General features: G+C 53.6%; 1 protein-coding gene across 3 annotated transcripts in view; it reads left to right on the top strand.

Annotated features, from left to right (window-relative positions):
- Positions 1-20,049, top strand: part of Cemip (cell migration inducing hyaluronidase 1) — a 135,535-nt gene that overhangs the window by 94,978 nt on the left and 20,508 nt on the right. For all 3 annotated transcript variants that reach the window (XM_004852889.3, XM_004852888.3, XM_021264907.2), the window contains exons 12-16: positions 8,975-9,150; positions 9,821-10,030; positions 17,250-17,455; positions 17,853-17,922; positions 18,456-18,584. In XM_004852889.3, the coding sequence (XP_004852946.2) occupies positions 8,975-9,150; positions 9,821-10,030; positions 17,250-17,455; positions 17,853-17,922; positions 18,456-18,584 (791 nt within the window). The remainder of the gene's footprint in view (positions 1-8,974; positions 9,151-9,820; positions 10,031-17,249; positions 17,456-17,852; positions 17,923-18,455; positions 18,585-20,049) is intronic.

The following is a 20,049-nucleotide window of genomic DNA, read 5'->3' as shown; positions in this document are numbered from 1 at the left end:
ATAAAAGAAAGGAGACCACAGACGAAGAGGGGCACGTTCCCTTGGCTCTGAGCTCCTGCCAACTTCATCACAAGGGCTGTCACGTGAAGGAGGGGTACAGCAATGTGCATGGCAGCTCTGGAGCAGCTCACCACGCAGCAAAGCTCTGTGCGCGGGGCACTGCGCTTCTGCTCACTTGCTGGATGGGCCCCGCGTTGGGCATATTACACAAAGACACTGAAGAGGACAGTTTTGCTTCTGTTTTTGTCTGGGAAAAGCAGAATGGCAAACAAAGTGTAAAGAACTCAGGCCGCAGAACCAGGCATCCATGACTGGAATCCCAGAAATGCCAGTTATTAGCTATGAGACCGTAAGCAATTAAAAAAACCTCTGTACCTCAGTTTCCTCATCTGTAAAAGGGAGATATGATCATAACTACTTCATGGGGCAATTGTGGAGATTGAAGAGGTTCATGTGTGTACTCAAATACTTGCTGGTACATAGTAAGTTCCCAATAAACTGTAATTATTAATTATTAACTGTAATTATTAGAAGTATTAGATGCAATAATACGGCAGCTAGGCTTAATGATAGGACGTGGCTGGTGGGCAGTTGTTGAACCTTGTGAATTTCTTAGCTTATCATTTCTGCTCTTTTGGGACATGCAGGTATAGGGTGTTTAGAGGGAGAGAAGCAAACTCTACCATCTTTTTTTTTTTTTTTTGTACGGGGATTGAACTCAAGACCTTCCGCTTTCGAGGCAGGCGGCAGAACCGCTGAGCTAAATCCCCACCTCTCTTTCTACCATCTTTACTGACCAACACATGAGGGCTGTGTGGGCCTGTGGTTATTTTCCTGCCTGCCTTCATGCGTCAAGGAGTGGGTGGCAACTCTTCGAATGCATGCACCATGCCCTTCCTCTGCCCCAGTCTGGGTAGCTTCCCCCAAGCTTCCTCTACAGGATCACACAGAAGTCACTCAGCAAGTGGTTAAAGAGCATGTGTCAGATGTGCCAGGCCAAGTGCCAGGCCTCGGATGCTGTGGTGAGCAAGATGGACGCCTCCTCTGCCCTCAGGGAAGCTGCAGTTCAGCAGGGAAAACACACATCCATCAAGGAACCACTCCCATAAAAACAAAACTCCCACTGTGATAACTGCAGGGAAAGCGGAAGAGTGGAGGTGCCCGGAGCAAGGACGAGGGCCCTGGCAGAGTCAGGGCCAGCGTGGGAGCCTTCCTGGAGGAATCAGTTGCTGAGCCAGGAGCTGGAGGGAAGTGGAGGGACAGAAGGGCTACGGGGAGGAGCGTGATGTGGAGACCCTCTCCGGGGAGCAGGGAGCCTCACCAAGAGGAGCACCAAAGCAGCTGGAGTGGGGAACATGGGAGCTCACGGGGCTGCAGAAAGACGAGGAAGCCACAGGCCAGTGCACGAGGAGGTCACTGAAGGCCAGGAGCCTGGTGGGCACTAAGACGAGTGAGTTCTCAGTGATTGTTGGACCCTTTAGGTCTTTGGGATGACTTGTGTGTCAGCCAAGAGTGCATTGTGGAGTCTTCTGGCTGTCACGGGTGGCACTCAAGTGGTTTGGGTTGATGTCACTGCCCGTGGCTCTGGGCAGTGTCTGTGGTGCCTGAATGTCAGAAAAGCCCAACCTGAGCCCTTGCCTATGTTGAGGTAGAGAGGGGGACTGGGGAGATCTTTTGAGTCCTGAGCCTGGGCTGGGTGCCCCATGCCTGGAGAGGAGATCTGACTCTGAGCAGGTCCTCACAGGTGCCCACTGTGGCCTGGAGCCTGAGGAGGTCCTAGCAGGGCGTGTCTGGGTCCTGCTATGGATGTTGACACTGAACTGCTCCTCCTGTCTGGGATCTACCAATCGACCTTCTGCCTCTGAGGCCCCTTGTGGCTGAAACAAGAGTGGCAGGGCTACTTTGGGCCCTGGGTGCCTAGGGAGGGAAAGAGAAGTGGGGAAGAAGCCAAGTCCCTGTCAGACACCCTGGATTCCAGCTCAGCACCGCCTGCGTCTGACTCTCCTGGCCACCTCCCTCTCCCTTAGAACTGTGGACCCTGTGCTTTGCTTAATGCTGTGGTCCCATGAAAACAGCACCTGTGAACACATCAGAAAGCCCCAGGAAGCATGGTCGTTCTGTCTGCCTGTCCTGGAGAGGCTCCCATTCCTCTTGTTTGACCTGAGCCCTCCCTCCAGCACTCCATTCCCGCCACCGAGCAAAGACTCTGACCACCTCTCTCACCTCAGGCCCTGCCTTGCCCCTGGCAGCTCTCGGAGTCGCCTCCCCAGGCTGGCTACGGAGTAGACACATCCTCCTCCCACAGAGTCCCCAAATTCCAGTAAACAGCCCTTTTTGCATTTTAAGGCTTTTCTGATGGGAAACAGATGGAGGTAGCAAAATAATGATAATTTGTGAATCATCTAAAAAAATATTTCCAAGTTTTGCCAACCACTGTGTGATTCCCCACCCCTGCCAACATGGAGGTAGCAGTAGAAAATCTCTCTGGTTTGGCTGTTTTCATCACCACCTTCCCACTTTGCCTGTAAACACCCCACAGCTTTACATAACCATGGCGCAGTAGAAAGGATATTTATTGGGTTTTCCATGATGTCCCAAGAACTTCAGGTAAACCAACTCGTCCATCTCTGTGATAACCCAATGCTGTGGGCGCCGCTTTCCCCTTCATGGCTGGGGTAGAGACCAAGGGTCCCTGGACACCAGATGGCCAGACTCGGGCTTCCCAACGTGGTTGCCACATGTGTGGTTGCAAACATCCAACTAAAATGATCTAAAACCTAAGGTTCCCTCCCTTAGTCATGGTCGTCAGGTTCCAAGTGCTCAGTACTCACATGTGCCTCTGGGTTCACCTCAGGAACCCAGAATGGAGCATCTTGGGTGTAGAAGGTGTCTGTGGGGCTGATAGTGTAGGCCAAGCGAGTCAGGACCTGAGCCAGGATTCAAATGAGAGCCCCCCGCCCCTGGCTCCCGGCCAATGGGTGCTCTTCTGTCCTTCCTCCACAATCGCCTACTCCCACCATCCCCCTCGGGGAGTGACCACAGGGGGTTTAAACCTGCCCCTGTGGGGCCCCTACCCACGTCCTGGGCTTGTCCTTGTAGCCAATGGTCTGGAAAGGGAGATCCCACCTCCCCTGGGCCCAGATATACTGGGATCTCCTAGTCTGAGCGACCAGCATACACATTTATTTCTCCCATTGGGAGGTCTTGGTGTTCATCCTGTGGACCCCAGAGTACCTGATTCTGTGCTTTGCCATCAGCAAGCCTTGCGAGATGTGGAGCAGGTGCTGCCCTAGGGGAACATGGGGAAAGGCCAGTGTTTGCAGCCCCTCTGCTCCCCAGGTGGCCTCCTCCCTTAGCCTTTGCAATCATTTGGGACAACTCTGGCTTGGCCAGCTCCAGGCACCAGTGCTGGAGAAGGAGGGGAGGGAGGAGGCCAGTGGGAGAATTCCACAGACAGGCTGGAAAGCCAGGAGTCAGACACATGCTGCCCTAGGAGTCTGGGAGTGGCCTGCGAATGTACAGGCTGCACAGATAAACCTGCCACCGAGCTGACAGCCAGGGATTTTGAAAAGACCTGATAAAGACTCACAACAGTGGGAAAGGAAGCTGGAGCCGAACACTGGGGCAGCTGCTGTGTCCGTCCACCTGGTGCTGCCTCGCTCCCAGGGCTGGAGGAGCACAGCCCCGCTCGCACTTTGACTGGCTTTTCCCACAGAACGAAGCTGTCCAAGCTGCTGTCCCAAAGCCCTGTCATTCAGGCCTAGATTCCAGCCTTAACCTGGGGCAACACCGGAGGCAGCTATCTGCTAGTCCTGTTGGGCTTGGCCTACCCTGTCCCAGCGGTTGTTTGAAGAATGTTCGGTAGATTAACTCACTTCACAATTGTACTGCCTTTTAGGATAATGCTATTATTATCTCTGTTTCATAGATGAAGAGCCTGAGGTTCAGGGAGCTTAAGTTGTGTGCTCAGGAACACAGCAACAAGCTGAGTTGCACAGGAAGCTCTAGATCCAGCAGCCTCCCTGTCACCCTCCCCTACCCCTCCGGAAGGCCCTCTGGCCACCCACAGGCACAGAAACCTCTGACCCGGTCCGGCTGGGATGCCATGCTTTGGGGAGAACTGAGCGTGGGTGGGCGTGGGCCCTGAGCAATGGTCAGAAGGCCCAGGTGTGTGGCCTGGATTTGGGGAGGACCAGCCCACTACTGGCTCTGCTGAACTCTGCAGGACAGGGCAGGAAAGGCCAGTGCTCAGTATGTTTGTGAGTTTCCTGGGGAGACATGGAGCTGGGTCTTGAAGGGCAAGGAAACAGGCTGAGCAAGGGTGGACTCAGGGCTCGCTGGGCAGAGGGGGGATGGGGGAGGGGGCAGAGAAAGCTGAGGGAGCTGGGGTTCTCTCCACCTGTCTGGGGAGCCCATTTTGGGCCCTGGCTCACTGGACTGAGCCCAGCCCTCAGAGTCACTCCTGTGCAGTCTGCTCCAAGCTGTATCTCCCAGAACCCAAGCCTGCACCTCCTACTCTCAGCTTTGGCCAGTTCACAGATTGCCCTGAGCTGCCTCTGGACACTGAGCTCTTCTTGGGCTGTCAATTCTTCCTGTGTCTGGAGAATGGCTCAAAGCAGTGTTGCTGGGCTGAGGAGGACTTTGGGATTTTCTCTGAGCTTTTCCAGTAGTGCTGTCCTTTGCAGTGTCCACTAATAAAGAAAATAAACTCTGATCCAGCAGAGCCAGACACATGGCTCTTAGAAGACCAGGATCCTGGAAGTCTGAAGGGAAAGATGCAAAGAAGGACTGAATCTTCCTGGCCTGCTTATCTGCACAGAGCACCTTAGGCTGGGTGGCTTGGAAGACCGGGGCAGGAAGAGAGGCAGAGGTGCTGAACATCCTCGGATCTCCATAACCATCCCCAAGATCTGACAAGGGAAACACAATGAAGAAAAGTGTGTGCAGACAGCATTAGATGTGCAAGAGATTGGGTCATGCTGCATGGAAGATCACAGGAAGAGGGTACAGGAGCAGATATAGGGAGCCATGGTGCAAATCTGATGCCTGTGATGCACAGGAAGGTGGAAGGGTGGTCAGGTAAGAAGAGCCATAGGCCAGGGCTACAGGGGCTCTGAGAAAGCTGGGTGGCTAGAGAGAGCTCCAGAGTAGAGACCGCCTAGCAGGGAGTCCCTTGTGATGCAGAAATGGCTGACTTCAGTATCACTGCCACATGTGCAGTGGCAACCATGACCTTGGGGAAAACAGGTGGATCATGGAGATGTGGCTATTGGTGGTATGCTCCCTACACTCTGCAGCAGGCACTCTTGCAGAGCAGTCTCAGCAGCACACGCCCATGGCCACTGGAAGAGAGGACCTCTATGACAAGGTGACCTGTCAGTCCTTGAAGTCAAGGATGTGTGGAGAGTAAAGAGGTTCTAGAAGGAGGGGTCTCCTACCTTCATGAGGTGTAGTCTTCAAGTCATAGATGGAGGCTTCCAGGAAAGATGTGGCTGCAGTGCTCACACTGCCCCAGGCGGAGCCTGGGGTGACAGGAACAGCCTTGCACAGTCTTGCCCCATGCTCTCCTCAGCTCAACAGCAGATAGCAGCAGGAGCCCTGAGCACCACCGGACCCTCCACTTCCACAGAGGGAAACCAGGGAGCTGGCCCTGGAGCTGTGTGAGTCAAAGCCTTTGTGTGTGAGTCTCCATGGTTAGCGATGATTAGAGCCCATTTCTAGCATCTCCTGCGCTGAACACCCATTTTCCTCATCAGATGTACGCCTGGTGCAGCCTCCTGTCTGGCTCCTCCAAGCCATGGCCACTTAGATGCCATTCGAAGCTCTTGGGGGACAAACCCTGCCCTCCATACCTGGGAGGGAGCTGGATGAGCTGAATGGAAGGAGAGGCTTCCACCTGAGTGGCCAGAGGGAACCCTGATCTGGACCTTGAAAGTAGAGACACAGAGCCCTATGTATAGTCTGGATTTTTAATGTTGCCTGGAAGTCCATGTGTTAAAGACTGGGTCCTCAGCTTGGTGCTACTGGTAGGTGGTAAAATCTTTAAAAGTGGGTCTAAGGGGAGGTATTAGATCCCTGGGGATGAGCCCTGGAAGGGGATTGTAGGACTCTGGTCTCTTCCTTTCTGTTTGTTCTCAGCCATGAAGTGCATAGGCTTCTTCCTCCACCACACACTGCTGTGATGTACCGAGTCGCCACCGGTCAAAAGCAATGGGTCAGTCAGTCACAGACTAAAACCTCTGAAAATAAGAGCCAAAGTAAACCTTCCTTTATTATTTATTTATTTATTTATTTATTTATTGTTTGAGACTGGATCTTGCTAAATCACTAAGTTGCACAAGGTAGGCTTGAATGTGTGATCCTCCTGCCTCAGGCTTCCAAGTGCTAGGGTTATAGATGTTTGCCACCACATTCGACATCTTTCCTCTTTTTGTTTTTGGTACCGGGAATTGAACTCGGGTCCTTGTGCTTTCACAGCAGGCAGCGAAACCACTGAGTTAAATCCCCAGCCCTATCTTTCCTCTTTTGAAGCTGATTTTTCTTGAGCATTTTTATAGTAACAGAAATCTGACTAATGCTAGGGCTGTTTTTAAGAAGAATTCTGTGGCTGGCTGAATAATGGCCTTGAAAGAGATCCTCCTAATCCTCAGTACCTGTATGTGCCACCTTACAGCCAAAGAAACTTTGCAAATGTGATCAGACTAAGACTCGAGACAGGAGATTTTCCTGGCTCACCCCGGTGGGCCTGTGTAATTTCAAGGGTCCTCAAAAGCATGATGAAGAAGGGTTTGAGAGGAGGGAACGATGTGAAGACAGAAGCAGAGATTGGAGTGGTGTGTATTGAAGATCGAGAAGGGGCCACAGGCCAGAATACAGCCCTAAAATCTGCAAAAGGCAAAAACAGATTCTTCCCTGGATCCTCCACAAGCAAGCAGCACTCCCAGCACCTGATGTGGGCTGCTTAAGACTCATTTAAGACTTCTGACCTTCAGGACCGGAACAGGATAGATTTAGATTGTTTAAGGGAGTAAATTCATGGTAACTTTGTTACAGCAGTGATAGGAAACTAATACCAACTGTCATGAGGTATCTTCTCAGTTTCTTCATGTATCAACTTCACAACTTGAACTAAATGCTTCAAAAAAAGTCACCAACCCACTAAGGCTGCAGAATCCCCAAACCATAAACACTCTTAGCAGAGCTCAGACTCACAGACGTGTGCCTGGAGAGGTCACACAGGGTCAGCTCTTCCTGTGGGTGAGAGGACAGAGGAAGTTCACTGTGGTGTGCTTGGGCTAATTACAACATGACCCTCACGTATGGGCCCTGGGACTATCTCAGGGCTGAAGCGAGTTCTCCATTACTCGAGGTCGTGGTGAAAACCCAGTGGGGTGGGTAGCAATGTCCAGCCTCACAGTCCACAGGGGAGGTGGTTGCTCTTTTGTAACTGCACCCTGAGAGGGAAGAGAAAGTGTCTACAAGCCAGGTCAGCAATCTTAGAGATAAGCTGAATTTTTTTTTTTTTTTTGGTACTGGGGATCAAACTCGGGCCCTTGCGTTTGCGCAGCAGGCAGCGAAACCACTGAGCTAAATCCCCGGCCCAAGATGAGCTGAATTTAAAGCCATGCTAAGACTTTTTTATTGTGGAAAGAAATTGGAATTGTGCTGGAGGCAGAATCCAAGGCTGCAAAGCAAAGACAGTTCCAAGTTTGAGCTCCTGTCGGCCTGTTCTTAGGGTGCCTTTTCTGCACCATTGGTGGAAGGAAAGACAGAAATGGAAATGTTAAGAGCGTGTGGCAAGAGACTGAGTGGTATGGTGGGAGGGAGAGTGGAGAGAAAATGGAGAGAGGCAGCACAGAACCCTGGTTCAGAGACCCTGGCCATATCGCTTCTCGGCCTTTTGGCTAAGAGCAAGTGCAGAATCCTGGGCACAAGAGGAAAGAGATGACAACAGCTGGAGGAGGGGAGGAGGGGAGGAGGGGAGGAGGGGAGGAGGGGAGGAGGGGAGGAGGGGAGGAGGGGAGGTCTTTTTTTGTTCATTTTTTAGGGATAGGAAGGCTCAGGGGAGTTGGACAGCAGCGTTAAGAAGTCACATGAGGAAAGAAGTGAAGCTACTGGAAGAGGAAGCTACTGGGCCTGGGGCCAACTGCACACAAAGAGGCTGGAGGGAGAGAGGGATGGGTGCAAGAGAGCAGGTGCAACTCTTCCCCCCACTCCACATCGTGTCCACAGGGCGCTGGGCATAGTGGTGGACACAGAAGTTCCTGCCTGACTCTAGATACAAACCCTATAGCAGTGATGGCGAACCTTGTAGAGCTTTCGGTCATAACAAACACCTGCTGTGGCACTCATGCCATAGGTTTGACACCACTACCCTAGAGATACTACAGACCCTACAGATACATGCTACATGCCCCATAGACAGACGCTGTAGGGACACACCCACATGAGGGTGAGGAAAGCAGAATATGGACTGCTCCACTCTAAAGCAGGGGATTGAGAGAAACAAAGATTGCTCTATTTTCTCAAGAACCCCAGCTGGTAGGTAGCCAGGCATGCAAGCTCTGCAGGTCAGCCAGAGACCAGGTTTCTTTTCTGAAGTTCCCCTTCTGTCTTCTAGGGCAGGATTTTCCCAAGTTTAACACATCTTTCCACCCAGAGGATGTTCATAGTACTTCTGCTCATACCCTGTGGCCACGCCTAAGCACAAGGAGGCTGCGAAACACAGTTCCCCGGGCTGGCTGTGTGTCCAGCTAAAGCATAAGAGAGAGTCTAGTACCGAAGAGCCCATTTCTGCCACAGGCTTCAGCCCTAAGCTGTGGCTGTGGCTGGGAACCCTGGTTCTGCCCTCAGCATGAGATGTCACCTCCCTGAGGTTCCCTCTTCTATAAAATGCCCTGGGAGCCAAGGGGACCACTTAGTATGCGGGGCCTGGTGATAACTCATGTGCTCTTCCACCTTCCCTTTGCCCCAGGGAAGCCGCTGTACCTGCACATTGGGGAGGAGACAGACGGCGTGGACATGCGGGCTGAGGTCGGGCTCCTGAGCCGGAACATTGTGGTGATGGGGGAGATGGAGGACAAGTGCTACCCCTACAGCAAGCACATCTGCAGCTTCTTTGACTTTGATACCTTTGGGGGCCACATAAAGGTATGGGTCTGCCGGGCTGAGGCTGTCACTCCAGCCAGAAGCATTCCAAGGTGGGCAGGGGTTCCTAGGAAGGGCAGGCCTGGGTGCCTGGAACTGGAGACAGAGGTCTAAGAGGGACAGGCAGGGGTACAGTCCATGGTTTCAGCAGCTGCCAGGAGCAGCTCTGAGCTACCACCAAGGGAGCCCACGGGCATCTCTCCTCTTGCACACGAGCCACCACAGCAGAGGTTCAGGAAGTCTCTGGATCGTGTCCCCCCTCACACCCAGGAGAAGGTGGACCTGAGGTGTTGTCCACAGTCACCCACAGCCTCCATTCGCGGCACTCTGGCCATGCTTGTGGCTCCCCCAGGCTGTCCAGGGACACCCCCCTTTCTAATACCGGGTGGCTGGAAGGCAAGGAGGAAGGTCAGAGCGGCCCACTACCGTGCAGCCCCCATGGCCCCCACCCCAGCAGTCCCTGTCTTGCCGAATCCTCACCCATCAGTAAAGCCTCACTCCTCTCCCGTGGTGTAGGAAGAGCCAGGCCTCCTAACCTATGTGCACAGGATGACTCTGGTTTGCTGAGCCCCTGGGGGAACACTGGCAGTGCACCATGAGGACAGCGGTGCTGTGCTTTTGGGGTGTGGGGCAGGAAGTCCCTGGCCCCTCTGACCCTTGCTCTCCCTCCCAGTTTGCACTGGGGTTTAAGGCCACACACCTGTCGGGCGTGGAGCTGAAGCACATGGGGCAGCAGCTGGTGGGCCAGTACCCAATCCACTTCCACCTGGCGGGCGACGTGGACGAGCGGGGCGGCTACGACCCGCCCACCTACATCAGGGACCTCTCCATCCACCACACCTTCTCCCGCTGCGTCACCGTTCACGGCTCCAACGGCCTGTTGGTGAGTGCCCCAGGGCGGGTAAGGTGAGCCCTGCTGAGCCCAGATTCCAGAAGGGCCTCCCCCAAGGACAGCTCACCAGCTAGCCAGGCTCCAGAGGTGGGCAGCTAGTTAGCTGTGGTTGCTCACTGGAATGATGTGGGGTCCGGGGGTGGTTCTTTGGCACCACGTGGCAGACCTGCCAACACAGCTCTGGGTTGTGGCATTGCAGACTGACAGAGGAAGAGCATCCAGGGCCCCCCTCTGGGGCAGCAAGAATTCCTTCAGAGCCCGCCCTGAAGGGAGAAATATCATCACCAGCATGCGGCACATGGGCTGCTTTTCACAATTTTTATATCCAACTAGTCCCTCTCTAAATGGACTGAACATAAATTCTCAATCAATGTTAATGATGGATCCCCAAAAGGCCCCCTGTGAACTCAATCCCGCCACCAGAAATGTTTCGTTTGACTTCTACCTTGTTGAGGGAAACAGTTGGTAATTTTTATACCAAGTTGATAATTTTATACAGTCTGGAACTTTCTTAAGTGAACTAATATCGTCTGTAAACTGAGGTCACAGAAGGGCATCTACCAGCTGAATCCAGACACTAGATGTGCTTGGTTTGGCTTACACAGTGTCTAAAGAACCTTTGGGTTTGTTTTCCTTCATTTAAAAATGGAGACTGTGCATAAGTGTGGACCCCGGGTTCTCTTGAGCAGTAGGGGGTTGGGTGCGCCTCTACCTTCCCACATGGTGATTGGCCAGAGAAGACTGTGGTGGCACCACGCCTGACTTGCAGTCACGCTGTGTGCCCCTGGGTGTCTTCTTGCCCCTGTGGACATCTGGGTTTGTGAGCCCTGCTCTGCCCACCACACATGTGGTAACCGGCAGTGATCAGAGCCTGTCACTAGAAAGCCACCTCCAGCTCCTCACAGCATGCTCTTCCATGATGAAGGAGGTCAGTTTCTCTGTGGTCTAAGCGCAGAGCAAAGAGGAAGGGCTTTGGAGCCCGTCTACAAGGACCTGGGTTTAGGACTCGATCCCTGTGTCAGGAGCTCTGGGGCCTTGGGCAAGTTGCTTAACCTCATTGAACCTCAGTTTCCTCTTCAGTCAGGTGGTGAAATGGTGAGGATCAGTGAGATGTGAGAGTCACAGGAGAGGCCCAGACCCCGGGGCAGGACTCCCCAGCAGGTGGCCGGAGGGCTGTGCCGGAGCAGGTGCTATGGGATCTGGGATTTTTTTTTTCTGGCTCAAGAAAGAAGCAGAAAGACAGTGTGCTTGTCTGTCTGAGGCAGAAAGACAACATAATTTATAAGGAATTCAGAACATCAGAGGTGTCGTACAGCACTAATCTTTGGCTCTGCAGCCCAACGCCCTGGGCTCCCACCTCTGCTCCACCAGTTGCCTGCCATGTGATTGGGTCTGGCATTTTATAGCTCCCTGCCTCAGTTTCCTCTTCTGTAAATTTGAGGAGGCTTCTGCTTCCATGTTTGAGAGAGCAGAGGACCTGGGAAGTGAGGAGCCTGGGGCTTGGCCTGCTCCTAGTGCCAGGGCGAGCGCAGGGTCATTGTGGAGCAAAGCTCCAGGTAGGGCCAGGACAGCACTCAAGGTAAAGACACCAGCCACACATGGGGAAGGAAGGTGGCAGGCCTGCCTGACTCTCAGGGCGTCACCTGCTATGAGCACTCATGCTAACATTTTGTCCTTAAACCTTAAATTCACTTATATTGGACATTGCTAAAGAAAAAGATAGCAGAATCATGGCAAGCCCATAATGACGTTCTGAATCTTGGGGCACACACATACACACGAACACACATCTGGACACGGACCTGCAATGCCAGGCTTGGTAACCAAGTTGATGAGGTAGGACATGGAATCCCGACCCTGCTTCATCCTTCCTGAGGTGAGACAAATTGCCACACCTTTGACACCAGATGCAGCTCAGAGATGACGCCCTTTAGCTCAGAGCTGAGCAACACAGGGCTTGTAGGCCTGGAGAAGATGAGGTCTGTGGATGGACACACACTGCATGCTCCCCAAGGGCACAGAGCTCCCCAGACTCTGCAGCCCTTCTGGGCCTCCTTTGCTTGGTGGGCGTGCTTCATTTTCTTTCTTCATTTTGCCGGAAGGATCTACCCACGGCTGACTAGTTTAGCTGACAGGACTGAAGGAGGCAAAGATAGACAAAGGCATGATTCTGGTCTAGAACACAGAGACTATGCAGCAGCATCCTGGAAGCCTTTCTGTGACCTCACCCATCCAGGGGTCTCAGATGGGCATCAAAGGCTCTAGGGAGAGTTCTGAGTTGTGCAGTGCTGAAAGATGCCTTAAGGCCCCTCCACATGGGACCCATGGGTCCTAGAAGCCCCACTCCAAGGGTCTCTGTTGCTGCCTGATGCAGATGTGGTCTGTGTCCCCTACTTCTCTAAGGAGTCTCCTTGTCCTGCCTGGTCAGGTGGCTCCCTGTGATGCCAGGGTTATAGAGCAGAGTCACAGAGAAATGGAAACCTGCTGGGCCTCAGTTTCCTCCTCAGTAAAGAAAATCAACTTCAAAAGGCCCGTAGGAAGGTTAAACCACATAATACATGTGACACGTTCACACTGACATTAAACAGCTTGGTCACCTGCACCTCTGTATGTGACTGAGTTCTGAGTGAGCATTGCTGGCCCCAGGAGCAGGAGTCAGTCCTCTCAAAGCAGGGTGGCCTCGGCAGGGAGTGTCCTCCTCACACCCGGAAATCCCAGTGCACTGGGATCAGAGGCCTTCTTGTCATCCCAGCATGTGCAGTTCTGAACTCTGAGACACGAGCTGGGTAACAGAGGTGGAGGCAGGGGCTTCCTGTCCCTTCCAGGACACTTGGAGGCCATACAAAGGACTTGGTGGGCTAGGGAGGAGTGAGCAGGAGAAGAAAATATGTCCTGTCCTTTCCTACCCGGTGTACTGCTCCAAATGTCCCTTTGACAGAAATGCTTCCAACAGCAGCCAGCTGGTTGAAAGCATGTTCTGAACAGGCTGTGGCCAGGCCCTGTGGGTCACACCCCGCACAACTTGGCAGTGTAGGGGACCATGCTCATGGCTTGCAGTCTGCCCTGAGTTCTCCAGCCTTGGGGACTTCCTTGGCTTCCTCCTGAAGCCAGTGGGAGCCCCTAGTGCCCTCTCTCCAGCCTTGCAGCTTCAAAATGTGGGAGTGGCTTCTGCTTTCCTGGTTCTCACCTCTTCTGGTTCCAGATCCATCCTCTCACTGGCTACTCCTGTATTTCCTCCCCATGGGAGCTCCGGATGGGGCCCAGACACTCATCCTTGATCCTCCCAAAGCTCCCTTGGCCCAGGCTTTTCCTGGTATGCTGGGACACTGAAGAAGAGGAGGAGGGGTGCAGTGCAGATGGGCACTGAAATCAGCAGCAAGAAGGATGGAACAGGTCCCTCTCCTTAGGGGCCCTCTGCAGACCACCCGCTTCCCACAGGCTTCACCCATCCTCATCTCCTTGACATCCCTCTCCCTGCCCCTCCTGACCCACCTACTTCTCCCCTCTACTGCACTGCCTGAGAAATCCATTCCTTCTGGCTACCACCTGTAATCACAGCACTCTGGGAGGGTGAGACAGGAGAATCACAAGTTCAACCCCAGACTGGGCACTCTAACAACTTGGAGAGACCCTGTCTCAAAATAAAAAATAAATAAAGGGCTGGAGATGTAGCTCAGTGTGATGGCCTTGGGTTCAATCTTCATAAACAAACAAACCAACAAACAAATTACTCATCCTTCTCCTTACTAGGCAGAGTATTTTCCTTCTCTGTTTTCTTTTTAAGCTTCTATGTACATTTGCATATTCAAAAACTCATTAAGACACTGCAAAACAAATTATCCATCGCCCAACTCCCAGGCGCTATTCAAAAGAAATGTTTTTCACAATGGTAGAAGCTTGGAAATCAGTTTTCTTTTTAACTTGACTACACAGTAGTTATTGCTGAGTTTCTCACTGATATGTATTGTACCATACCCACCCCAGAGGGCAGGGACAAGATCCATCTTCTTTTGGGACCTAGGACCCCCTGTAAGAACCCAAATCCTCATTGCTTGAGCCCCTCATATAAAATGTCACCACATTTGCTTATAACCTATGCACACCCTTCCATGTTCAATCACCTCTAGATGATTTATAACCCTAATACCATGTAAATGCTGGTGAGTGGCTGTTACTCCATATTGTTTAGGAACTGATGACAAGGAAAACTTTGTACATGTTTTGTACACACAATTTTTAAAAAGTTCCACCTGAGATCGAACCCACAGATATGATCCTACAGACCCAAGGGACCCATGATATAATTACTTTCTGTTTGTGTTTGTTTGTTTTAAACAGCAATTTCCAGGTTTTTGTTGGAAGTCATCACCCCTGGGTGACTGTATGTCCCGGTTTGCACGGAGCAGTAGCTTTAGACCTGCCCCGTGTCACCTGCCAGCAGCCCCTTCTAGGTAGAGGGTCACACTCGTGGAGGCTGTGCTGGCTGACTCTTCCCGGGACTCTTCTTCACAATTATAAGCCTAGATCACACCTACCAACAGCTGAAGAGTTAAGACAGCTTTTAAAAATTGCTTTAATCCCAGCACTCTGGAGGCTGAGGCAGGAGGATTGCTGAGAGTGTGAGGCCAGCCTAGGCTACATAGTGAGTTCAGGACCAGCTTGAAACAAACAGAGACAGCGAGACCTGTCTCAAAAACAAAAAAAATGCTTGTATGACCTCGAGCTGTGGGGACAAATTTGTGCAAGAACGTGACAGTGGCTGGCAGGGCTTTGGGTTACATACATAAGGACTGGGCAGCCACCTGGGGCTGTTTATCCAGCTACTCTTTATCACTTGTCTATCTTCTATATGTCTACCTATCATCTCAAGCTGTGTCACAGTGTAAAAATTTAATTCTGGGAAGGATTCTAAGGAGGAATACTAGAGCTGAAGGGGACTTCAAAAGCCTTCTGATCACACCAGGCGCACGCAGGCAAGTCACACACTCTGTGGCCGAGTAACGCCTTCAGCTTGTGTCTTCTCCTCCCACCCCAGGCCTCCCCTACCACTCCTCTCCTGACTGCGCGTGCCTTGCTCGCCCATTCCTAACTGGAAGACAGCAGTGCGACCCAGCGAGGCTGTTTTCCTTCCGGAAGATGTTGAATTTGATTAGCAGACAAGTTATGCACCAGACAGATGGGAGAGATCAACTCCAGTTCTGTCCTTGCACTAGCAGTGACATGGGGGCCCCTTTCTGAGTCATTGTGTCACTGGCAGAGTCATAGTTGCGATGAGGTTCACATGAGAAAATGTGTAAAACATTTCATCGGAAATAGTTGCTTTTCTTCTAATCAGTGAGGTCTCTCCCCTCCCTGGCAATTGCAAGGGTCTGAGAGGGTTTCTTCCTCAGGCATTTGTTAGAAGAATGTTCCTAACTCATCATCCACTTCCCTTTGGAGAAGGATCGCCCGCTGTGCTGCCCAAGCTGCAAGGTGGGCAGGTGGGCAGGAGTTAGAAAGATCAGTGGAGCGGGCAGGACAAGGAGCTCCAGAACAGAGCGGGCTCCACTGGGAGGCCACCTGATGCCCTGGGTCACCCACGTCGCTCCTCCGGGTGCCACTGTCCTCCTCTGTGAATGAAGACATTGAACTTGATAGCAAAGGTCCCTGTCACACGAGCCGTGCATGTGTCCTTGCTTTTGGGCCTGGCTTGTCTTTCTAGGCTATTTATAACTAACTTCCAGTACTAACCAGCAGACAAGGGGACGATCCCATTGGATGACCTTGGCACTGGCTGAAATGGATATTGAAGGAGTGAGATTCAAGCCCACACCCTTCCCCGTGCCAGAGATGAAGGGAGGGCAGCTTGTTCAAGAGAACCAGGGCTTTATTGGAATAGAGCTGCTTGTGTGTCCGGATCCTCCCTTGTGGAGTGAATGGGCCCAGTTAAAAAAGCAAGGATGTAACCATGGCTTTGTACATGTGGGCTGTGTGACCTTAGATAAGTCCTATAACTTCCCTGAGCCTCATTTTTCTCTCCTCCAAAGAAACAGTTACTAGGGGATTTTGTAAAATTTCAGCAAGATGAAAAGTTGTATGAGGTCTACCCAGAGCTTGAACAAGAAGGGGCTTGGGTTGGGAACCTTCCAAGCTCTGACTGCCTAGGAGTCAGGGACCAGGCATTGCCCTGTGAAAGACTCTGAGGCTTTGCCCTGGATCAATACTTCTCAACCAGGGATGATCTTGTCACCCACCCCTGCTCACCCAATGGGTCATTTGGCAGGAATGTTGAGACAGTGTTGGCTGTCAGTCAAGGGGACCATCCTGGCACCTGGGGGCAGACACCAGGGATGCAGAGGGACATCTGTGGTGTACAGGACAGCCCCCCACAACACTCCTTCCTCAGTGGGTGAAGCCCTGGGCAGTGGATAGAACCCCAGGGTAGATGAGATGGCCTGGCGCTGCCTCCTGGGGAGCAAGCATCTCCTCTCTGAGTTTGGGCAGAAGTAGGCACCCGTGTATCCAGGGGGCTGCAGCCAGGGTCTGGCCAGGGACAGGAAGCTCAGGCCAGAACCCTCAAGGACCCCCCTGTTCCAAGAGTGAGTGATCAGGAAGAAGACCCCAGGAGTGCAGGGGTCCTGGAGCTTAAGGCCTAGCTCTGAGGTGGGGAAGTGACCGAGGACTGGACGGGGGCTCATGATGGCTGGGCATGCTGCTGACTCAAACCCTGGCCTCTCAGTGTAGACTCAGATCTTCTTCCCCACTGGCCCTGGGTCCCTCAAAGGCGAGGAGGAAGCTGGTGCTCCAACTCTCGCTGGCTCCAACCCAGGGCTACAGAGGTGGCTGGCTATGCATCATGGGGTTCTAGGCTGGATGTGAGCCTGCCCCTGCCCCTTGGCTGCCCCCTGAGCAAAGCGAAGCTCTCAGCATCCCTCTTGGTGCCCCTGAGTCCCTGTTAGCTGTGTTCTCGGCAGGGTAGGCACACAGGGCCTCACCCCAGGCCACCCCATGGAGCCTCAGCTGCAGCACCTCCAGGGACTTTAAGAGTCACCTTTCTGTTCCCTTGGCCTGCCCTCTCCAGGGCTACACTTGGCTCAGGCTCACTTCCAAACCCCCAGCACTCCTTACACGTCCTGGTACAGGACTGATACCTTTTAACGTTTGTTGAGCGAATGTGTGATCCCACAAGTGATGGCTGCTGAGTGAACCAGCCGTGTGTTGGCCCCGGCAGATCAAGGACGTCATGGGCTATAACTCTCTGGGCCACTGCTTCTTCACGGAGGATGGCCCGGAGGAACGCAACACATTTGACCACTGTCTCGGCCTCCTCGTCAAGTCTGGAACCCTCCTGCCCTCTGACCGCGACAGCAGGATGTGCAAGATGGTCACAGAGGACTCCTACCCGGGCTATGTCCCCAAGCCCAGGCAGGAATGCAAGTAAGGACCTGGGCGGTGGTGGGCGGGGGCGAGGGGGAGCAGTGTCCGCGGCAGAAGGGAGGCGCCTCGCGCACAGCCCTCCTCCCTCCTCCCTCCTCCCTCTGAGCCCTGAATCTGCAAATCTGCAGAGAACCACAGTAACCTCTGCCTGGGAAGCGCTGTGCACGCTCGCTGGCTTCTCCCAGACAGCAGAGGCGAAGGAGCGGGTGCCTCTGGCAGGGAGTCTCAGACTTTGTCACAAAGGCCTCTGCCTTTTTCACTTCTGCACTTGTTGGGCCTCAGTGGACCCTTCTGGAGAACCTGGTTTTCAGATGGGCATGGCAGTGGTCTTTCCTCAGACCCACCAGGTGGCAGGTGGTGACCTTCATGACTCGGTCCTTTCTGTCCCTCCCCACAGTGCAGTGTCCACCTTCTGGATGGCCAATCCCAACAACAATCTGGTCAACTGCGCCGCGGCGGGGTCCGAGGTGAGGAGCTGTGCATCCTGAGCTCAGGGCCAGGCAGAGTGGCGGGGAGCGTGGCCTGGGTGGGGTCCTAGGACTTGGTCTCAGGGGCAGTTCTGTCACTCGGTGGCCCCGGCTAGGAGCACTCAGCACGTTAGTGATACCTGGTGATGAGAAAGAAGTTGCTTCCCCTCAGAACGGTGCCTGGCACTTCAGTGTTGTAAGCAAACATTATCAATGCCACAGACCGAGTGCTCTTATCATCCCCGCCAGTTTGGGGAAACTGAGGCAGGGGAGCTGGAGTCCCTGGGGTGCATGGGAGGGAACTGTCACCCTGCAGTGACTCTGAGGCCTGGCAGTCAGCAGTCAGCACGGTGGCTCACAGAGAAGGACTCTGGAGGACTCTGATGGGAGAGTCACTCAGCCCACTCTGTGTCTTCTGCCCGGCCTGGGAACCACAGAGGCCACAGAACTACATCCCCTAGGCCACCCCTTGGTCCCTTGCCCAAAGCTCATGGTGCCGAATCCAGTGGCTTCCTTCTTGTCCCCACCTGCAGGAAACGGGATTCTGGTTCATTTTCCACCATGTACCAACTGGCCCCTCTGTGGGGATGTACTCCCCAGGGTACTCAGAGCACATCCCACTTGGCAAATTCCTCAACAACCGTGCTCACTCCAACTACCGGGTGAGTCTCGCCGCCAGGCCTTGCCTGCCACCCCGACACTGCCCTCCCACCTGCCAAAGTTGGTCAGAGCTATGTTCCTGGTGAGGATCTGAAAGAAAGCAGGGCATCCTCCCCGCAACACGCCAGGAGAGATTCTCTGTGTCCTATGCTGCAGCGACAGCATGTGGCTGGAGCCACGGGAGGCCAGCTGCTCCTTCCTTCGAGCTCCTGCTGGTGGCCCCTGGCTGAGCACTGATTTGATTCAGATGTGGGGCCGTGGTGTGACTGGAGACAGAGGTCTGACCCCGAAGCGAAGGGAAACCAGGAGGTGGCTCCAAGGGAAGGAAGCAGGGCGAGCATCCTTGCCTGTGTTCCTTCCCGTTCTGCATCTTGGGCATACAGAGTCACACAAGCAGTGAGGAAGCAAGAGCATCCTCCGTCACCCTCACCCCTCACTGGCACCCGCTAAGTGGCCCCCGTGTGTCGGGGCAGGTGCTGGGGGAGAGGGTAGGGGGTCCTCCCACAGGCACAGCTGCCAAGACCAGAGCTTGGGTGAGGCTGGGGCCAGAGATGCTGCCCAGGGATGGAGGTGGTCTGGAGGGTGCTGGGCCAGGTGTAGACTGGATGGTGCTCTGGTCCAGTTCCTAAAGGTGCCAATGAGGGAACTGAGGTTCCTATGGGGGAATGGACAATTGTCGGGTCAAAGAAATAATTTTAAAAGGCCCAACCAGAGAAAAGAACAAAGGGAAGAGATATAATCTCAGAGCAGACCTGTGCTTACATCTGGGGGAGTGGGGGCAGAGACCTCAGAAACTAGGATAGGATTCAAGGTGGTGTCCTGGCAGAGGGCAGCAACATCATTCTGCAGAGGAGAATCCAAGAGGCCTGGGGGTGGGAATCCCCACACTGAGGCATGCGCTGGGGCAGGGACACTGGAGAGTGCTTGCTGGGAGTCCCCACTTGACCAGACTTCGAGTGCAGGGGAGGTTCCAGCCCACGGGTCATACCCCAGCCCCAACTCCACACCCCCCGAGGGAGGGGGTTCCCTGGAGTGGGTCCTGGTATTTTGGTCCTTGAAGCTGTCCTGTGGAACAGGCGGAGTCTGCCCCTTCTGCAGATGGTATAGCTGCAGCTAAGGGGGTAAGAAGGCTTGGCCAAAGTAATAGCTTGTGACAGCACAGTTGGGGTTCTAAGCCCACAGGACCAAGGCTGAACCACAAGCCAGTGGGGGATGAACATGCCAGGGTCTGCCGGGCATCTAAAGAGAGACGCTTGCATGTGGGCATCCATAAGAGGCCCTGGGACCTAGGAAAGAAGGAAGATGGGATGGCCTGCCGGGCAGCCACACCTGTGGCAGATAAGGCAGATGCGTCTGGAGTCAGATTCGGTCGGGTTCTCTGCTCATGTCAGGCAGGAGTCCAGGCAGAAGTTGAGACGAGCAGGAGATGGCTGACCTGGGCAGAAACAGCATGGCTGAAGCTTCGCA

Source organism: Heterocephalus glaber, unplaced genomic scaffold (assembly GCF_053883595.1).
Source record: "Heterocephalus glaber isolate CG9 unplaced genomic scaffold, H.glaber_assembly_v1.0 deba00001531, whole genome shotgun sequence".
Classification (NCBI taxonomy): domain Eukaryota; kingdom Metazoa; phylum Chordata; class Mammalia; order Rodentia; family Bathyergidae; genus Heterocephalus; species Heterocephalus glaber.
Note: the sequence above shows the minus strand (reverse complement) of the source record. Positions and strands in the feature narration are given on the sequence as shown.